Source organism: Pogona vitticeps, chromosome 1 (genome assembly GCF_051106095.1).
Source record: "Pogona vitticeps strain Pit_001003342236 chromosome 1, PviZW2.1, whole genome shotgun sequence".
In the NCBI taxonomy this organism is placed as follows: domain Eukaryota; kingdom Metazoa; phylum Chordata; class Lepidosauria; order Squamata; family Agamidae; genus Pogona; species Pogona vitticeps.
In genome coordinates this window covers 249517017-249536919 of record NC_135783.1, presented here as the reverse complement: position 1 = coordinate 249536919, position 19903 = coordinate 249517017, and the positions used below count along the sequence as shown (strand labels likewise).

At 40.3% G+C, this 19903-nt stretch overlaps 1 protein-coding gene across 5 annotated transcripts in view; it reads right to left on the bottom strand.

Annotated features, from left to right (window-relative positions):
• Window positions 1-19903, bottom strand: part of INCENP (inner centromere protein) — a 29916-nt gene that overhangs the window by 8748 nt on the left and 1265 nt on the right. For 2 of the 5 annotated variants that reach the window (XM_072985560.2, XM_072985561.2), the window contains exons 2-11: window positions 15760-15905; window positions 13306-13413; window positions 10981-11732; window positions 7327-7375; window positions 6726-6753; window positions 5942-6041; window positions 4182-4233; window positions 3304-3415; window positions 3091-3228; window positions 1153-1164 (exon numbers count right to left, since the gene is read on the bottom strand). In XM_072985560.2, coding sequence (XP_072841661.2) covers window positions 1153-1164; window positions 3091-3228; window positions 3304-3415; window positions 4182-4233; window positions 5942-6041; window positions 6726-6753; window positions 7327-7375; window positions 10981-11732; window positions 13306-13413; window positions 15760-15887 — 1479 coding nt within the window. In that variant the 5' untranslated portion in view covers window positions 15888-15905. The remainder of the gene's footprint in view (window positions 1-1152; window positions 1165-3090; window positions 3229-3303; window positions 3416-4181; window positions 4234-5941; window positions 6042-6725; window positions 6754-7326; window positions 7376-10980; window positions 11733-13305; window positions 13414-15759; window positions 15906-19903) is intronic. The other 3 variants (XM_072985565.2, XM_072985562.2, XM_072985563.2) reach the window with 2 other exon arrangements.

The window sequence follows — 19903 nt, the reverse complement described above, 5'->3', positions numbered from 1 at the left end:
GTCCAGTTCTGGGCATCATAGTTTAAGAAGGATATTGAGAAGCTAGAATGTTCTCCACAGGAGGATGACCAGAATGGCAAAAGGTCTAAAATCCAAGCCCTTCCAGACATTTACAATTGAGGGAGCTGCGTATGTTGAGCCTACAGAAGCCAAGACCGAGAGGTGATATGATCACCATCCTCAACTATTTGAAAGGCTGTGACCTGGGAAATGGAGCATATGTTTGTCTTCTGTAGCTCCACTGGGTAAAAACTGAAGTAATGGATTCAAATTATGACAAATGAAGGTTTTTCTTAAACATTAGGATGACTAATGTAAGACTAATTAGTAAGAGCATTTCCAAAGTAGAATAAACTACTCAGAGGGTGGCAGACTTTCTTTCACTGAGGGTTCTTAAACAAGTTGGAAAGCCACTTGTCATGGATACTTTAGCTGTGGATATCCTGCTTCCACAGGAAGTTGGATTCCATGACTCTTCAGGTTCCTTCCAGCTTAACAGCTCTATGAATCTATGAATGACAGTCCTACCTTCCCTCTTTTTCAAACTAACCATATACTGGCTGGCTGCAACTGTTATCCCTAGGGTGCTGTCTAAGACTCTTACCAGTACATCCCACTCAAGTCACTGGGACTTGCTTCTAAGCACATGTGCCAAACATTCTTTTCCTCCTTGCTCAATTTAATATGCATGGTTTTGGTGGTAAATGTTACATAGGTTAATTAGTGAAAATAAAAGGCTACAATTAACCGTGGAAAGACTGGACGATTAAGATAATATGGATTAGATCATAAAAAGGGTAACAATGGTATTAGAAATAAGCAATGACTAAGTATTCTGGAATTACTCTTCTACTTTGTTATCTTTGACCTTTCTAATCTATAATAAACTGAATGCAAAAATGCAATTAAACTGAAATGTTTACTTAAATAGCAAACATGAACCATATTTTGGAAGAGGCATAATTCTTTTAATACCCAGAGAATACAATATCAGTTATAACTGTACATCCGTTAACTATTTTTTTAGTAAGCTGTTATTGCAAAAGCACTAAATAAATGCTCGAGCTTTTCTAATATTAGGTCATAGATGCCATTAGACAACACAGTGTTAATGATATGCAAATACACCTACACATCAATTTTGTTACTTACAACGAACCCTCCCTGTACAAAGAGAAGAGGGCAACAGAGTTAATACCACCGGCAACTGCAATCCAAGTTCAACTCAACATTTATTGCCAAAATCATTACAGGGCTAAACTGCCTTTGCAAGACTAATTCAGGATGTTGCACTTTTAACACCAAGCTTTGTAGTCTATAGAGTGAATTCTTGTTTTAATCTACACCTAGGTTCAGCTGCATGAGAATCCACGTAAGGCCAATAGTAAAGAATTACAGGAAAATTGTGCCAGAATACTGAACTACTAAGCAGTGTTGCATGGTGCACAACAAGGGCCTGCTGTTTAGGTTTTTTTGGGTTCCAACTCCCAGAATTCCCCAAGAATCCCTTGGGCAAAATTCGGGCAATTCTTGCCCACAGATACACATCTACAGATACCTGTACTTTACTCACCTGGAACATGCCTCTCTTCCAGGCTGTCTCAGGCCTATGTCCTGTACAAAAGAATCTGCCCTAGGACTTCTTGAGAGGGTTAGGTCTTTATGGGATCCTTAGTCTTGCTGCCCATTAAGCTCTACACTACAGGGCCAAAGAACTATACCTCCTACAATAACCTTGGCTTCCTGAGGTACCGGCAGTGTTATCTTTTTGTACAGGAAAAGAGGCCTGTTCCAGGGGCGTGCAATATAGCTCCGTGTCTATAGGCAGGAACTTCCAGAATTTTGCCTGGGGAATTCTGGGAGTTGACCGAAATAATAAAACTGGGACACTCTTAGTGCACAATCACCCAATTTTCAAATGCACACATCTGCACAATATGATTGGACAGTTCAAGTCAATGTATTGATTTTGGTCTTCCACATTCCAGGTGCATCAGCTTTTTTGCCTACCTATTTTTTACACTAACACTCATGACCATACACCCCATGATATATATTTTTTGCACAAACCCACTTTCTCTTTGATTCCTTACTTTTGCAGCTCCTTGCTTCTCCCACCAATTATTCTCCTCCCACTTTTCCATCTCCTACTTTCTTCAAACTGCAGCTTTTACTCTTCTCTATCCACAGTCCCCAAATCCAGGTTTTACTGTTCTCAGTTGGGATGTGGCATGGACTATTTCTTTATTTACACCCATGCCCAGTTTCAAAGCTCTTCATTGTTACTCCAAAATAGATCTGAATAATGTCTACAAAGCCTGGACATTCCTGCAAGTTCATGAGTACGAGTGAAAGAAACTCAGCACTGAAAAGAGCTCTTGAAAAATAACAGTGAAAGAAAAGGAAAGCCCTTTAATTCTTCATGAGTAGAGTGGTTATTATTTTTCTCATTGTTATTGCTACTCAAGAGGACCTAAATCTAATTGCTAGTCTCTATTAGAATAGACCCATTGAACCAATGGGAACATGACAGATCTCATCAATTCAGTAAGTATACAGTGGTGCCTCGCATAGCGAGGTTAATCCGTTCCGGATTAACCTTCGCTATGCTGAAGCATCGTTGAACGGGGCAGGGAATTCCATTGGAACGCATTAAACATGGTTTAATGTGTTCCAAATTGGCCGAATACTCACCGTTCAGCGATGCTTCTTAATGGCCGGCAGCCATTTTCGCGCCCTCCCCTCACTTAACGAGGGCGCGAAAACGCTGCACGCGGCCATTTTGGGCCATTTCCGGGCTTCCGGCGGCCATTTTGGCCGCTGAACAGCTGATCGTCGGGCTTCGTTTTGCGAAGATCGGTAAGCGAAACGCTTACCGATCTTCGCAAAGCGAATTTTGCCCTATCTAAAAAACGTTGAGCGATCGCATTAGCGATCCCAAAAAAGGGATCGCTATGCAATTTCGTCGTTGTACGGTGTGCTCGTTAAGCGAGGCACCACTGTACTTTACTTCTGATTGACAACTGGATTTTGTCCAAGGTAATTTTCAATTCAGAAACCACCTCCCCTATTTCCACTCAATTAAATTACCTGGGCAGGGGTCCGTAGGGGAGTGTTTTGCTTGAGAAATGATTTTATAGTGTTGTTTCGGCTCACAGAGCCAGGAGTCATCATAAGCACTTGATTCTTATGAACAGTATGCAAGAATGTCTTGAAAGGACGGGAAACCTGAAGAGAACAGAATATTATCAGTTCCTACAAAGCTTTTGAGGGTCTTGACACACTTCCAAGTGCATATCTTACCTTATTGGTGAGACACTGAGGAGATGGAGCCTTTTTCCTTGGTGGTGAAAGCTTTTCTTCTGCATACTGTTCATCATTTATATCAAGTGCTCTCTTGTAGCTTGACTGCCTCCTGTAGATTATTTATTGTTGTATAAATGTTAATGTGGGCCTTTTCCATAGAGCATTCATTCTGTCTATACCATTTCTTTTCTTGGAGATACTGTAGAAACTGAAGTACCCTGGTACCATCTTTAGGCTTTTGGACATCATCTGATACCAAAAGACACCACCACTGTGAGTCCCTTAATGGACAGAAAGGATCCAGAAACAAATGGCAGCTCAGGTATGTATCTTAATGAGTCTTCCTTGGCATAGGAGGTTGTCCTCATTCAAAGTGATGCCCTCCAGGCATAAATGGAGTGCAGCTGCCAGCAAAACTAGTGAACTGGGATGCTGGGAGTTTCATTGTAACAGCTAGAAGACACCACTTCTACACATCCTGTCCTAGTCCACCGACATCCTATCATAAGAACTACTGGGCCACATGCCACATTATATACAGCCCAGTCTGAAAATTCCCCCTTCCTTAGGCACAAAAAAGTTACAAGAAACCTTTTCCTACCTCCGCCTTTCATTTCCTTTCTTCCACCAAGCAGTCATCTCCCCTCTACACCTTTATAACTGTACTGTCTGCAACCTGTGCATGGCTCTATCAAGCAAGCAGGGCAGAGTTGCACAGTAAAACACTATGCCTTGGATTTTACTGTAAGTGGGAACAATGATAGTCTTGCTCACAAGCATTTAACTTATTCACATTAGTGTATGCTTTATGGGTAAAAACACAGAAACACTCATTTAAACAAACCCGCCATGAATATTCTTCAAAGGAAACATACTTGATAATCTGCGGCTGCTTCTGCATGTCTTCACACTTTTGAGAAGTATCATCTGCACAGAGAACAGCCATTTAGTGATGAATGAAGTATAACATACAGAAAAGCCTGGTGTCAGTGATGATTACTCATTAACTAGCACCTTCATGGGACATGGGCTTATCTCTGTGAAGGCCCATCCTGGTTTATGGAGAAGGAGCTACCCGGGAATGGATGAGTCTTTCTTTAGCCCAGAGTCCAGGCAGGGGAAGTGTATTTTCAAAATATTAACAGGCATGCTCCACAAGCTTCTCCATTTTTCCTTCCTCAACAGAGCCAGATAAAGGAGGAGCCTGGTAGGAAATTTAGAAGAAGACAAGTACCAGTGAATTAGAGTGGAAGTCAGTCAGTGGTTGGGTGGAACTGGATGTTACCTGCTCTGCAGACCAGAGTGGGCCACTCTGGGGGCAAACAGTGTCCCATGCTCAGTCTGAGAGAAGGAGCCATCCAGGAATAAGACCTACCCAAGAAGGTTCTAGGTCTATAGAAAGAGAGAGGTCCAGGTCTTCAATCAGAAACTATTTATTGAAGAGCATGTCTGCCAAAGACAGCTGCTCCTGAAGCACATTTGTCAGAGGCCACAAATGGGAAAGTGCATGAAGAGAGGCCTATTCTGGGCAAAGTAGGAGAAGAACAAACTGAGGCGCTTGTGGAACAAGCCTGTGAAGCTCTTCTATGTTCACTTCCTCTGCCTGGTCTGGAAGAAACAAGGAAAGAATCAACCCATTCCTAGATGGCTCCTTCCCGTAGACTCATGTCTGTATATCTACTGTGCAAGTGTGAAATTTCATCAGGAACACAATGCTCCTAGTTCCCACTACACAAATATCAAAAGCAGGTTTCCATCCATTATCTGAGATGTGCTTAGGAATCAACTGAAGAAACTCACATTGGCTTCTATTAATCAGCATAATGTGGCATATTTTTTACCAGACATGTGTTATACTGGATAAAATTAGGTCAAAATTAGCAATAAATTTAGAAAATACAATCCTAATCATTGGTAAATAGCCCTGTGTAATAGTCTACAAAGTTTTGTAGAATCACAGTTGTGTACATGAAGCAAGCAAACACAACTAGCTAAATTGCTTCTTCCAGTTATGTTCAACTGTTGTGATCAAGTTTGCTATACCGTTCACCAAATTCATTACAAATCCATCAAGTGCTCGTGGCAGTAAACATCATACCCCCATAAGAATTCTGCAAGGTAGTTTAAGTTAACTTAACAGCTGGCCCAGATTCAACCAGTTAACAGCATAATGAAGTGTAAAAATGAGCTAGGCCTCCTCAGTTCAGGACTGGAAAATATGTGGCCACCAAGGTGAACTCCAATTCCACTCCCCACTCAGGCCAAGTCAGTCTGGCCAACAGAGATAGATGATGATGGGTATAGCAGCTCACAAATATCTGGAGTGCCACAAATTGCTTGGCAATCCCTTTGTTGAAGGTGAATGGAAAGAACATGTTCCTTCCATCTAAAACATCTAAAACAGTGGTTCTCAAACTTGGGTACCTAGATGTTCTTGAACTACAATTCTTAGAAATCTTCGCCAGCACAGCTAGTGGGGAAGGCTCCTGGGCTTTTTATACAAAGAACATCTGGGGATCCAAAGTTGGGAAGCACTGATCTAAAAAATTGTTTGTGCTTCCTTAAAGTTAATCTGTCTTCCCGACAACTGAGCCTCTTTGCTACTCAGTCAGCCGGTAACGGTGAGTACACTGACCCTTGCACTCTCCTCCTGCTTGGTCACCCTGAGGTTGGAGAGCTGTAGTCATGCTGGCCTTGTGAGATCGAAGAGATATCCTGGGGTTTTCAACAACTGTCTGTAAAGGCAAACAGGTTGTCAACACAGTCCTCTTCACACATACAAGCACATGAACTCATTAGTTGGACAGGTGACCCTCCCTTTGACAATTTACTTCAAACATATTGTTATGACAGAAGAAACTCCATCCAACTGGAGAGATGACTTTGATATTTCAGCAAAGGAACAGTGGAGAGGAACTGTTTTGTCTGTTATTTTAGGCCAACTCTCTGGTCCATGAACGTTTCTGTCATCAGACGATCTCTGAACAGGAGTATAAAACACAAGATACAATATATCGACTCAGGCCTGAGGTTTTCACAAAGGCAAGTGCTGTAGCCTGGCAAACTTATTTTGGTCTCTGAACTGGAAGTCCTCCATTCCTGCTCCTCCACCACACACTGTATTTAAAATTCTACGTGTTACCCTAACAAAAGAGTGAATAAAAATCAATGATTTAAAAAAAAATCACACTGATTTAAACCATAATTTAATTATTTTAAATAATGATATTTTAATTTAAATTGTCAAAAATAAAAATAAATGCAATTCTTTTGATTTAAATCAAATCTAGCCTGCCTAACAGTGCCATTCTTTCTATGTCTAAATTTATTCAGTGAAATGATGGTTCCCGCAGGTAATGAGGAATAAAATGGTCTCCTTAGGGTTTTCATTTTTCACTTTTACCCTTTGCAGAACTTACCTCTTCCGAATTAGGATCTAACTTCAGCCTGGGGAAGAAAACATAAGATATACATAGTGATACAGAAGCAAAAACTGGTGAATTCCTTTCAACCTTTTGTCTTATAGCAAGGTCTTAAACTAAATACATCTTACTATTTTGTGTTTAAATAATCCAACCTATCACCTGTACTAATACTGTACAACAAGACTTCTTTTTGCTCTTCTACCCCCTGTAGCTTTCTAAATCACTGATGCACAATTTCTGGAGGTCTGGGGGTTCCTCTTCTCCCCTGGAGTCTAGAGACCTAACTGTCTGTTTCCTAAAAAATAAACTTGATCACTTCCAATTTTAAGCTTAAAACAGCACATCAGAGGCTGAAAACATGGCAAAACTGCCCTCCCAGAAGGTGGGAGTGACCATTTCAACAACAAATGAAAACATCAGGGGAGTGCTACATTGAGGTCCTTGGTGACTGGCTTAATCTTCCCAAAGGTCCTCCCCAACTCTCTGAAGCAGACCCAGAGGGGCTGCAGAGGGGCAGAATATCTGTTCTGCCTGCACTTTATTTTAGACAGCCTGAAATGGATGCAACAATAAGATTTAATTAAAATAACCTCACCCAGATTCAGAAGCTTCTTCCGCCACTAACGTCTCTGAAATCATCTGAGCTGAAGAGGAAGAGACACAAATCTTTTTTCAACCAGGAAATAGGAGCAGAATGAAAAATCTAGTATTTTGGTGCATACAGAGACATTCTGTCTCTTACTGGACTTCACTACATGTAGCAACACCCTGGATCTCCATAAGAATCAGTAGGGTTTGGTATACACTAAAGAGCAAACATCTGTATTTCAGCTGAACCAGAAAGGCCATGAAGCAGATCAGAAAGCAAAGTCTGCAGCCTTGACATTTCCTTTGTCAATTTCATTCAGAAAGAAGCCTGGAAGATCTTCACAGATTAAGACCTGGTAGCAGGATTTCAAACCAAACTGGAATTTGGAGCATTAAGTGCACTACCTACCTGAGACAATGGTCAGAAGATGTGGGTGGACATCTTGCAGCCTTCTGGGTGCACTTGTTTGTGTCACTGAACCCAATGATAGCACCATAGACCCAAACTAGCTCCAGATACCTCACACCCTCCTGTTTTCTCAGCAGATATTCTCATGCATAACCTTCAACCTGTCCACTTTCGTGTTGACAACAACTGTAGCAGACTACATTCCCCTTTATATGCTCATTCAAACAAGACATTTGTGAAAAATTACCGGACATCTCACAGCTGCTTAACGCTGAGAAATAGCCCATTATCTTCTCACTACTGGCAACCGTTATTTGGATTGCTCTCCTCATTGCATAATACAAAAGGCAAAAATATTGAAGAATTTTAAACATGTCTTTTAAACAAAAAAATCATTTTTAAACAAAGAACACGTTTTAAAATAATTTTAGTAATATTAAACAAAAGACTCTCCTGACTCGTTTAAATATAACTGAATTGCATCATAAGCACCCTAGCTAAACCTATACTTGGGGTCTCATAAAATGTTATTAGTGGCTATGTTGCACTCATGAAAACTAAGTCACCTACAATCAAATAGACTGGTATGGATATCTCAGTAGTTTAGGTTTCCGGCTGTGGAAACAATGTTGGGAATTTTCCCCCCATTGTGCCTCCTGTGATAAGAACCAGCCTGTGTGGCAATCAAGTTACCAGTTCTCGCTTCAAGATTCTGTTTTTTCAGCAGACTAAGCCAACATGACATACAGTACAAAGATACAGGATAAATGGAACTGTGATCATATATGTGGAACTGGACAAGGAAGGCAGAGTAAATATTGAAGACAGAGACAATACAGGAAAGGAAGATGGGTATGGTGGCCCAGAAACCTAACTCTGGCATCTAGTTGCCTGGTTCAAGACCTGCCAGCATCTGCATCCATATGGCTTCCTGGAGACTTCTGTGTGAGCAGCACACACAACCTAAGAGGTTGTCCCAAGGATAATACTATATAATATGCCATGATGTCCACAAATGGGTATGTAGGTGCCATATAAGTATGTATTTATATCTAGATAAAAACAAAAGCCAGCAATGTTGAATCACAAATCTGAAAATTCACAGCTTTCCAGATTCAATTTAACAAACTGAATCATTATTAAGGAAGAATTCAAAAAGACAATTCTTGTAATAAAAAGAAAAAACCTAGATGGATGACAGAAGGACACTTAAAACTGTAAAGGGTAGTCGAGATGCAAAAATAGAAGGTGACAGAAGTAGAGCCAGAGTTCTGAAACTAGTGCAAAGAAGTAGAGAAAAACAAAAGGGAAAAACAAGACATCTCTTCAAAAGATCCAAGAAATCAAAGGGGAATTTAAATCTAGATTAGGAATGATGAAAAACCAGGAAAGCACATTATCCGACCAGGAGAAAATAAACAGAAGATGGAAACAGTATGCTGAAGCCCCATCGAGAAGAGATAAAAGGATGACAGATTCCTTTAAAGAGGAATCCTATGATCATACTCCAGTTCTAGAAAGTGAAGATGCTTGGAAAACACTAGGAAAAAATAAATTACCAGGGGTAGATGGGATACCAATAGAACTATTTCAAGCCGCAGAGACTGAATCTATCAAAATCCCAACAAGAATATGCCAATAAATATGGAAAATAAAACAATGACTCACAGACTGGAAATGTTCAAGATGCAGTCCAATTCCCAAGAAAGGAGATGCCAAAGACTGCAGTAACTATTAATTTCCCATGCAAGCAAAGTGATGCTCAAAGAGTTTCTTTTTTACTTTGGAGTGAGAAATGCCTGATATTCTAGCTGGATTCCAAAAAGGAAGCCACACTCAAGATCATATTGTACATATCCTACTGGCTATTGGAGAGCACCAAATAATTTCAGAAGATCCATCTATGCTTTACAGAATACAGCAAAACCTTTGTCTAGATCATGAGAAGCTTCAGATTCTGTTGAAAGAAATGGGTGTGCTTCAGCACTTGACTGTCCTGATGCATTAACTGTATTGTGGACAAGAAGCTATCATTAGGACAGAATATGGGGAGACAGAATGGTTTCCTATAGGCAAAGATGTCAAAAAAGAGTGAATTTTATCTCCACATTATCTGTTCAAGCTTTATGTAGAACATATCAAATGGATAGCCAAATCAGATTCAGATGAAGGAAGAGTGAAAACTGGGGGAAGAAACATGAATAATTTAAGATATGCAGATGACACCGTCTTATTGACAGAAAGCAGCAATGCCTTGAAACGATTTTGATGAAAATGAAAGAAAAAAAATGCCAAAACAGGACTCTGGTTGAACATGAAGACAAAAAAAAAATCCTGACTACAGAAGAACTACACAATTTTAATGCTGACAATGGAAAATTAAAGTAGTATTCCATGGTTCAATCATCAATCCAAATGAAGACTGTGGCCAAGAAATGAGAGGACTGAGACTTGGAAGGGCAGAATGCAGGAGTAAGCGAAAATGGCTGCGCTATGGAGGATCTTCGCTAGACAGTGAGTTTCAAGCCCATAGGAACACATTAATTGGGTTTTAATGCGTTTCTATGGGCTTTTTAATTTCACTTTACAATGTTTTCATTCTATAGCAATTTTGCTGGAATGAATTAACATCGTAATGCGAAGCACCACTGTATAGAGAACCTGGTACAAGGATGGAAACAGGGGCATGTGGAACGAGAAAAAGAACATGACTGTTGTCTATTGACACCTGCAGATGAGCTTCAGAGGGCAAGAGGACAAACACCAACACCCAGAAGCCAGAATCAGATCATTTAAATTTCCCAAGATACTGTGTCTTGCAAAGTACTTCACTCCTTCTGAAGGAAAAATGTTTTGTCAGAGGGCAGTTTAAAATAAATGTTTTCAGTTGTTCCACTGAAAGAACTGAAAAGTGCTTTTGAAGAAGAAAAAGAGGAATTTTCCTGATTTCCCTCCCCCCAAAATTCACATTCCCCCCTTCATATCAGAGTGTATTTAAAAAAATCTATGATTTTTAAAATCATGATTCAAATTTTAAGATTTTTAAATTTTAAATAATCAAAATCTCTTTTTAAAATTTAACTCAGGATTTTAAACAATTTGATTTAATCAAATCCACCCTGCTTCATATCACTAGCAATATCAAATTAAACGGACAGTAGGTGGCTTCAGACATAAAAGAAAAAAGGATCAGGGAGACAAAACCAGACATGGCTGCCTCGTGAGGCTGAAAGGTATAACTCGTGCACTTACAAGCAGCTGATGATTGCTGGCCTTTTTTACGCTTGGACAAACTCCTGGTAACAGATTTCCGAACCATTCTTTCCCTCTGGATGCTTAATGAGTACGTCTCAACCAAAGAGGCTTTGGAGTTCATTGAGCGTCTACCCATTAGGCTTCGGCGTACTGACCGACGGTTTGCCTTTGGTGCCGTGGGTGTCTGTGGACTCTCAGCTAAGTTCTGTGCCGCTTCAGTTTCACACGACTTGCAATCTTCTTGTTGCTGGTCACAAATATTTTCTTGCTGAGTGGTGGCTTCTTTCTTTTCAGGGGTTTTAGGAATCGACATATTTGCAATTTTCATCTTGGAAGCTCCCCGTCCCTCTTTTGTAATGTTTGTTTCAGGGGTGTCTGGGATCACAATCAAAGAAGCTTTAGACAAAGGTTGTGATTCCTTTATGGGGGACTTGCCATTCGACAGCAAAGTGATGCTCCGAGCAACACTCCCTGTTAGGGGTGGTGATTGCTTCACCTGCAATTCTGCACTGTGTCTCTCATTAGCACTGATTTCTACCAGGGGTATCCGCCCTTTGGTTAAATCGATACTCAGTTTCTTGAAAGAATCCTGTGAGGGCCTGGCAGACCTCATCGCCCGAGATCGAGTCACACGATGACAAGGTGAAGAAGTCTCAGCATCAATCATCATGTCTGAATCTTTTCTGTGCTGGAGATTTTGGCCAGTCTGTTTAGAAGATGACGACCGGGTACTGTACCTTTTTGACAACCTAATAAATTGAGCACACTTGTCAGGAAGGTGGGGGCAATCTAGTTCACTGCAGAGAACAACTGGCAGAGAAGCTAGGGAAGGTGCAAAACGAACTTTATATTTACACTTTTAAGAAAACAGAAAAACAGCTTACTAGAACAAAATAGATAAGGGCTTTTGAATAAACACAGAGCAAAACCTATCCTTTAAATTCTCAGCCATTCAATGCTAATAATTCAACTAATAACGTAGCTGAACTGATAAAATAAATTGGGAAATTATTGTGCTCCAAATATTAGAGACACACTTTGCACTGACAGCCCAATCAAACAAAGCAATGTGGTGGAGGGGAGACATATGCTTCTTTGTACATTGCATTTGTTTTTCTTTTGACATTATAGAAACTGACAGCACTCTTTGGATTCTATGCAGAGTGTGTGTCGTTTCAGAAACAGAAATAAATGCAGACAAATTGGAAGTTACATTGCTTTCCTAGGTCATAGTACTCCATCAGAGCATTATGACAAAGCTTTCATGCCCTCAAACTGTCTCCCTCAAGCTTGCCAACCTGATGGTCAAAGTTATATATATATATATATATTAAAAATTCCCAAACATTTGGACTAATTGATTTGTGGGAAGGTTGCTCATGTAAGAGCAATCCTCATTAAAATGGACATCAAGATAAAGAACTCCTATGCCACAAACCTAAGTGGGGTGGGAAGACAAAGTACCAGATCCCTGACCACCACTTCCAAAACCTACTGGTTCATGCTGGGCTAGCCAGACATTGAAGCAGAGAGCAATTTCCATTTCCTACTGGAGTCTGTGGAAGAGGAAAAGCTTATACCAGCCTCAGCTAACAGCAAATTTATATCAATAGTAAAAACTGGGGCCTTCAGGATGGAGCCACCCTTTCCCTAACTCACACCTGCTAGCAGATCCAGAGTGAGCATTTCCCTGCTAATTCTAGGTTTTAGGGGAAAAAAATCTATAGATTAAATATGGATAAACCATCAGATGAATAAAGATACAGTAATAAATAAGGGTGGGGGAAAGTATCTTGGATATAACATGCATTCTCTCTCCGAAGACATTTTTCCTTCCCCCTTCCCAAGTGAAAAGCAAAACAAAAGCAAAGCAAAGCGTGCTGCTTATATACCGCCCCACAGTGCTTCAAGCACTCTCTGGGCAGTTTACAAGTTAATTATGCAGGCTACACTTTGCCTCCCCAGCAATCTGGGTACTCATTTTACCGACCTCGGAAGGATAGAAGGCTTGAGCCGGCTGCCTGGGATTGAACCTCAGGTCGTGAGCACAGTTTTGGCTGCAGTACAGCGGTTTAACCACTGCGCCACAAGGCTCAGTAAGTGAGTGCTTCTTCCTAGATGGTGCTATCACACACTGCTTTTAAATGTTTCAAACTTTTCCTAGTAACTATTTTCATTCCTCAAAAGATTTCTAACAGATTAGAGAAACACTACAGTCCTAATCCTCATTAATTATCTCATCAAACTGGAATGTTAAGCACTACTCAGTAAGCATCCTAGACAACCATGCACAGGGCCAGACACGCAGAACGTTCATCCTACCTCTTTTTGGAAAACTGATCTTTCTTAACAGAAGATAAGTGCTTCTTTTTCTGGCGGTTTTTCTGTGATGGAGTTTTTGGCATCAGTAGTGGTTCTCCACTGGAATTACTGTTTTGACAAATGAGCAGCAAGAGCAATAGATTAAATTACAGTCAGCTACGTACCTTTAGCTAACAAATTTTTAGACAGCTGATTTAACAAGTGGCCAAATCAATAGCTTGTTGGCAAATCTACAGTTTGATAAGGACTTTATAATAACTCATAAAGTCAGTTTTTTTTTAATTTAAAACCAAACCATACAATTAATGCTGCAGGTCTAGCACAACTGGAACCGTTCTCAGGAAGACCAAGGAATATAAATATCTTCTTTTGAAGAGCTGGCCTCCTGACAGAGCCAAATTGCACACATTTTCCCAATATTCTCACAGGATACTCAGGCTATTGTCCCATCTTTCATTTTTGGAATGGTTAGGATAATTAGACTGTTCTGGTGCCAGTCTGTGCTTCAACTTCACCACTGTACAAAAATACTCCTAAAAACCTTTTGCATATTAACACATAAGTGATAGATTGAACTGATTAAGTTCTAGACTGTAAAATTTCAGACAGCTAATGTAATAAAACAGCATATCAGAAAGTTATGTACTAAAAATATAACCTTAGTCTCCAAGGAATCATTTTTGTTTTAAAGAAAATGCCAGACTGAAATTTTACTTGTCTGGACAGATAAGTGTGAATTGCAAAATGAGCATGTGCTATGTGACTAATTTTTTTTAAACATGCTCCTAGGTTACAGCAAAGCTCAATTCAGTTGCAAGCCAATGTATTCTGTCAGAGCATCCAGACAAGGTTCATTCCTAGTCAGGAAATTTTATTTTAATCAGGGTCCATCCACACTGAACATCTGTTCAGCTTTGCTTGCAGTCACAATACAGGTACTGCATCTTAGTGACTACATAACATAGGACTGAAACTAGTGTCAACAGAGACAAAGCAGAACAAAAAGCTCTGCTCGGTGTTGATTTTCTTGAATGCACAATCAGCATACTTTGTGGGTGTTTTATCATTTCATGTTTCCTTACAAGTGCATTTATGCTGGTTACTCTCCATCTTGTTACAGTTTACTACTAGTCCTGTTCAGTGTTTGCAATATCCTGTGTTCCTGCTTTTTAAAAACAATTGTTCTAACTTCTGCCCTATAGCATAAAAGTGAAAACTGTAAAGAAAAAAATGATTAAGATTAATAAACATTACAATGAAAACACAAAGGTTTGAAAATAGTGGGTGGGTTAAACAAGATAGAGGACAGAAAGAATGAAGTAGGTAGGGAGAGGCAAGGGGTGGGGATTTACATTGGAAATGAGACATTGGGGAGCACTTAAAGATGTCATGTGAACTGGTAGTACCAGTGTGACCTAGTGCATCCAGCAAGAAATATACTATTGTGATTAGGTTCCTTTGTATCTGTGGGCGGGCCCTGGGTTTCGGCGGGAAGAACAGAAGGAAAAGAGCAACCGGTACAAATAACGATTCTTTATTTGTTTTAACATCAGAAATTCTCAAACCAAAAGGATCCAACTCGTTCAACTCCAGCAACAATTTGTAACTTTTAACTTTCTCGAATTCCACACTTCTACCATTTCTTAATCTTTCTTCACCCCAAAGTGCTTGGTATAACTTTGTTCCGCACCGGGAAACTCAATACTGCACACATTGTCCCGCAACATGGGTGTTTCATGTAGTCTCCCTTCAGACGGGGGAAGATAGCTGTTGACACCAAAAAGGGTCTCCTTCTTCCCCGTATCCTGTGTAGGACAAACCACTCCCATATTCCATCCTGATCTAGTCTTTCTTAATCCCGCCAGGAGGATCTGGCAGCAGACCTCCTCCTGTCTTTAAGTTGGGAAATTCCTTTAGAAGATTTATGAATTTGTACCTTGCCTCTCCTGTTTCTTCCGTCTGTACGCTCCTGTCATCTTTTCCTTTCTGCCACTCCTCCTTCTCCTCTTTTATCTCATCCCACTTCATCAGATCTAACTCCACCCACTTCTGTCTCTGTCTCCCCGCAGCCAAGAATACCTCAACCGCCTTGCTCCTCCCTATTTCCCCATCATCAATTTTAATCAGTTCTCCCACGACACATCCTTCAGTCACTCCTAGCTGATTCTTCGGGGAGGATGGCACACTTGGTGGCTCTCTCTCACAACTATACTAGGATATCAATTCAAGTTTGTAACAAAAAGCACCAGAAGGACCCAGAGCCACCTCATCCTAGAAAGAGTGGAGACAACACCACAGTATGGATGAGCCCTTACATTTACAATTCCCTTGATGTAAAATAAAACTAGTCAGGGTGACAATACTTCATAGAGAGCTGAGACTGCTACATTTTCATACAGATACAACAAAACAGCAGCACTTTGGTATTACTTCCAGCAGGTTTTTAGACTGTACCTATTGGATATCTTGATCGCCTCTTCAAGGATCTCATCCATCCACAAAAAATCTCTATTGTGGACATTTTGCAGGAAATCTTCAAGTTTCTTTTGTGCCTCCTTTTCCAGGTTCACGAGAGATACCATCTTGAACAACAGCTTGACCTGGAAAAAACAAATATCTTATTTTTGGTCAAGCCAAAGAAAAACAAAAATCCCAATGCTGCAATCTAAAGCAACAACAAGCCTTAACATGTGCTTATCTGAAACGTCACTTTCTCTGCTCTGCACTGCTTATTTTAACAATTGGTATTTAATGCTCCATGAACTTTAAAAAAATTAATTTCATATTCAGAAGGATGAGCATCGATCCTAGCCAAGTGCAAATATTACAACAGTGTTGCAGAATCTGCATTGGCTGCCAGCCTACCCCAGAGCTAAGTTTATGGTTCTTGTGCCACTACAGAAAGCTCTGCTTGTACTGTAACAAGGTTAGTTCAAGGAATGTTTCCTAAAGACTATGGCTTTAAGGAGAAACATTGCTGTCTATACTGCAGCCTCAAGATTTCCACTTTGAGATAGCATAGAGAAGATGTGCCTCAAAATCTAAAAATATTACAGATGTGCCAATTTGCAAAACACTCTCTACAAGGTATCAGATCTCAGTGTTGGCAAAATTAAGTTTAAGCAACTTTTCCCTCCATATATGGTAACTTTTATAATGTATTGTCATGCATTTCATCAGATAAACTATGCATAAACATCTAACAACACCAAACCAGAAATCACTTGTCAATGCAAAGTACTTAGGAATAATTTTAAAGGAAATTTTACCACCTCAATTTGGCTGCAAGACTCTAAAGCAGAAATACAGGACATCAGCAATTTATTATAGTGGTCTAATAAAGGTATCAGCTGGCTGGATAGCTCAGTTCATAAGTTAGCCCAGGTCCCTACTGTGCATCCCAAAGGAACCAGTGCATGCAGCTTTGGGCAACTTGCAGCCCCAGGATGCTCCTAGGAGGAGGGAATAGTAAACCACTTCTGACTACTCTCTATCGAGAAATTCCTGAAAGCAGTCACCATGTCAGAACTAACCTAACGGCACAAAATTATTAAATAAAAGTACAACCTTGTTTTCAGGTTGGGCACACTTTTATCCATTTTAACAAGCAAGTTGGTCCAGACAGGGCCTTTTGGTGAACAGTACATGAGAAGTAGTTATTGATAATGGTAATATACAAACCAGGATTACAGTAGTTAAATCTCAACATCATAGAATCAAGGAATCATGAAGTTGAAAGGGACCTATAAGACCATCAGTGTAGGAACACAAATCAAAGGATATCTGTCAGGTGGCTGTCTAAATTTCTCTTGAATGTCTCCAATGTTGGAGCACTCGCCGCCTCTCTGTTGGAAAAAAAGGCTTTCAGACACTGAGACAAAATATAAATAATAATCTTTACCTGGTTCTCGTAGGAAAAGGGTAAACAGAACATCCTAAGAAAATAAGAAATACTAAAACTACATTACAAAACAGTAAAGGGAAAAAGGCAGCAACTGAGGCAATGCCCACAGACCTAGGCAAGCACACACGGTCTCTGCCTTACTCTGTCATTCAGCACCATCGAAGGAGCGTGTAAAGGAGAGGGACAGGGAGAGAGAGATAAGGCTTTATATAGAGGCTAATTAATTATAAGAGACCGGTGAGATCTTTAAGTATATTAACCCAATGTGGGTAAAATGTTAGATCTTGCAATATACCAACACTCTCAAAGCAATTGGTTCCATTGCTATACTGCTCTAACAGTTTGGAAGTTTTTCCTCATTGTTTATTGTTTAGTCGTGTCTGACTCTTCGTGACCCCATGGACCAGAGCATGCCAGGCCGTCCTGTCTTCCACTGCCTCCCGGAGCTGGGCCAAATTCATGTTGGTCCCTCGATGACACTGTCCAACCATCTCATCCTCTGTCGTCCCCTTCTCCTCTTGCCATCACACTTTCCTAACATCAAGGTCTTTTCCAGGGAGTCCCCTCTTCTCATGAGATGGCCAAAGTATTGGAGCCTCAGCTTCAGGATCTGTCCTTCCAGTGAGCACTCAGGCTTGATTTCCTTTAGAATGGATTGGTTTGTTCTCCTTGCAGTCCAGGGGACTTTCAAGAGTCTCCTCCAGCACCACAATTCAAAAGCATCAATTCTTCGGCGGTCAGCCTTCTTTATGGTCCAGGTTTCACTTCCATACATCACTACAGGAAAAACCATAGCTTTGACTATTCGGACTTTTGTTGGCAAGGTCATGTCTCTGCTTTTTAAGATGCTGTCGAGGTTGGTCATCGCTTTCCTCCCAAGAAGGCATCTTTTAATTTCAGGCTGCTGTCACCATCTGCAGTGATCATGGAGCCCAAGAAAGTAAAATCTGACACTGCCTCCATATCTTCCCCTTCTATTACCCAGGAGGTGATGGGACCAGTGGCCATGATCTTAGGTTTTTTGATGTTAAGCTTCAGACCATTTTTTGCACTCCTCTTTCACCCTCTTTACAGTGGTGCCTCGCTTAACGATGTTAATTGGTTCCATTAAAAAAATCGTTATGTGAAAACATCATTAAGTGAAACACCATTTCCCATAGGAATGCATTGAAAACCGGTTAATCAGTTCCAATGCTTTTCAATGAGAGAGAAAAAAAATCACCAAAAATTAACAAAGACTCAGAACAACACCAAATTAAGTTTGCATAGGTTTCAGGAGGTGGGCTAACGATTGCAAGCATTTAAAACAGGCTTCAAACAGTTTAAGACACTTTTACAGGAGCAGAAAGGGAGATCGGAAAGAGATTTAAAAGGGAAACGGAGATCAAAGAGCCCTTTCCGATCTCCCTTTTTGCTCCTGTAAAAGTGTCTTAAACTGTTTGAAGCCTGTTTTAAATGCTTGCAATCATTAGCCCACCTCCTGAAACCTATGCAACCTTAATTTGGTGTTGTTCTGAGTCATTGTTAATTTTTGGTGATTTTTTTTATTCTCCATTGAAAGCCTTTGAATGGACCATTCAAAGGCTTTCAATGGAGAATTTAAAAAATCACCAAAAATTAACAAAGACTCAGAACAACACCAAATTAAGTTTGCATAGGGTTCAGGAGGTGCGCTAACGATTGCAAGCATTTAAAACAGGCTTCAAACAGTTTAAGACACTTTTACAGGAGCGAAAAAGGGACATCGTTAAGTGAAATTCCCCCATAGAGAACATCGTTAAACGATGGGGGAAATTCCTCAAAGAAACCCATCGCTGTGTGAATTCATCGTTGTATGAAGCAATCGTTGTGCGAGGCACCACTGTACAAGGTTCCTTAATTCCTCTTCACTTTCTGCCATCAGAGTGGTATTATCTGCATATCTGAGGTTGTTGATATTTCTTCCAGCAATCTTAATTCGTTTGGGATTCCTCCAGTCCAGCCTTTCGCATGATGCATTCTTCATACAAGTTGAATAAGCAGGGAGACAATATACAGCCTTGTTGTACTCCTTTCCCAATTTTGAACCAATCAGTGTTTCCGCATCCAGTTCTAACTGTTGCTTCCTGTCCCATGTATAGATTTCTCAGGAGATAGATAAGGTGGTCAGGCACTCCCATTTCTTTAAGGACTTGCCATAGTTTGCTGTGGTCCACACAGTCAAAGGCTTTTGCATAGTCAATGATATTCAAGTGAAATCTGTCTTCCTATAACTTGAGCCCATTGTTGAGTGTCCTGCACTCAGGGATCGAGAACAGATCCTGCCCCTCCTCTGTATGACAGTCTTTCAAGTATTTGAAAAATCCTGTCAAGTTTAAACATGCCCAGTTGTTTCAGCCTTTCCTCTTAAGGCTTGGTTTCCAGCCCCTTGATCATCCTTGTCACCCTCCTCTGAACCTGTTCCAATTTGTCAGCATCCTTCTTGAAATGTGGTGTCCAGAACTGGACACAATACTCAATATGAGGTCTAACCAATGTTGAATAGAGAGGAACTAGTACCTAATGGGATTTGGAGATTATATTTGTGAATTTCGTTGTATGTGTATACTATGTATATTTATACAATGACAATAAATTTATAAAGAAAAATAAAATATTTCTGTTAATGCAGCCTAAAATAGCATTTGGCTTTTTTTGTAGCCACATCATAGTCAG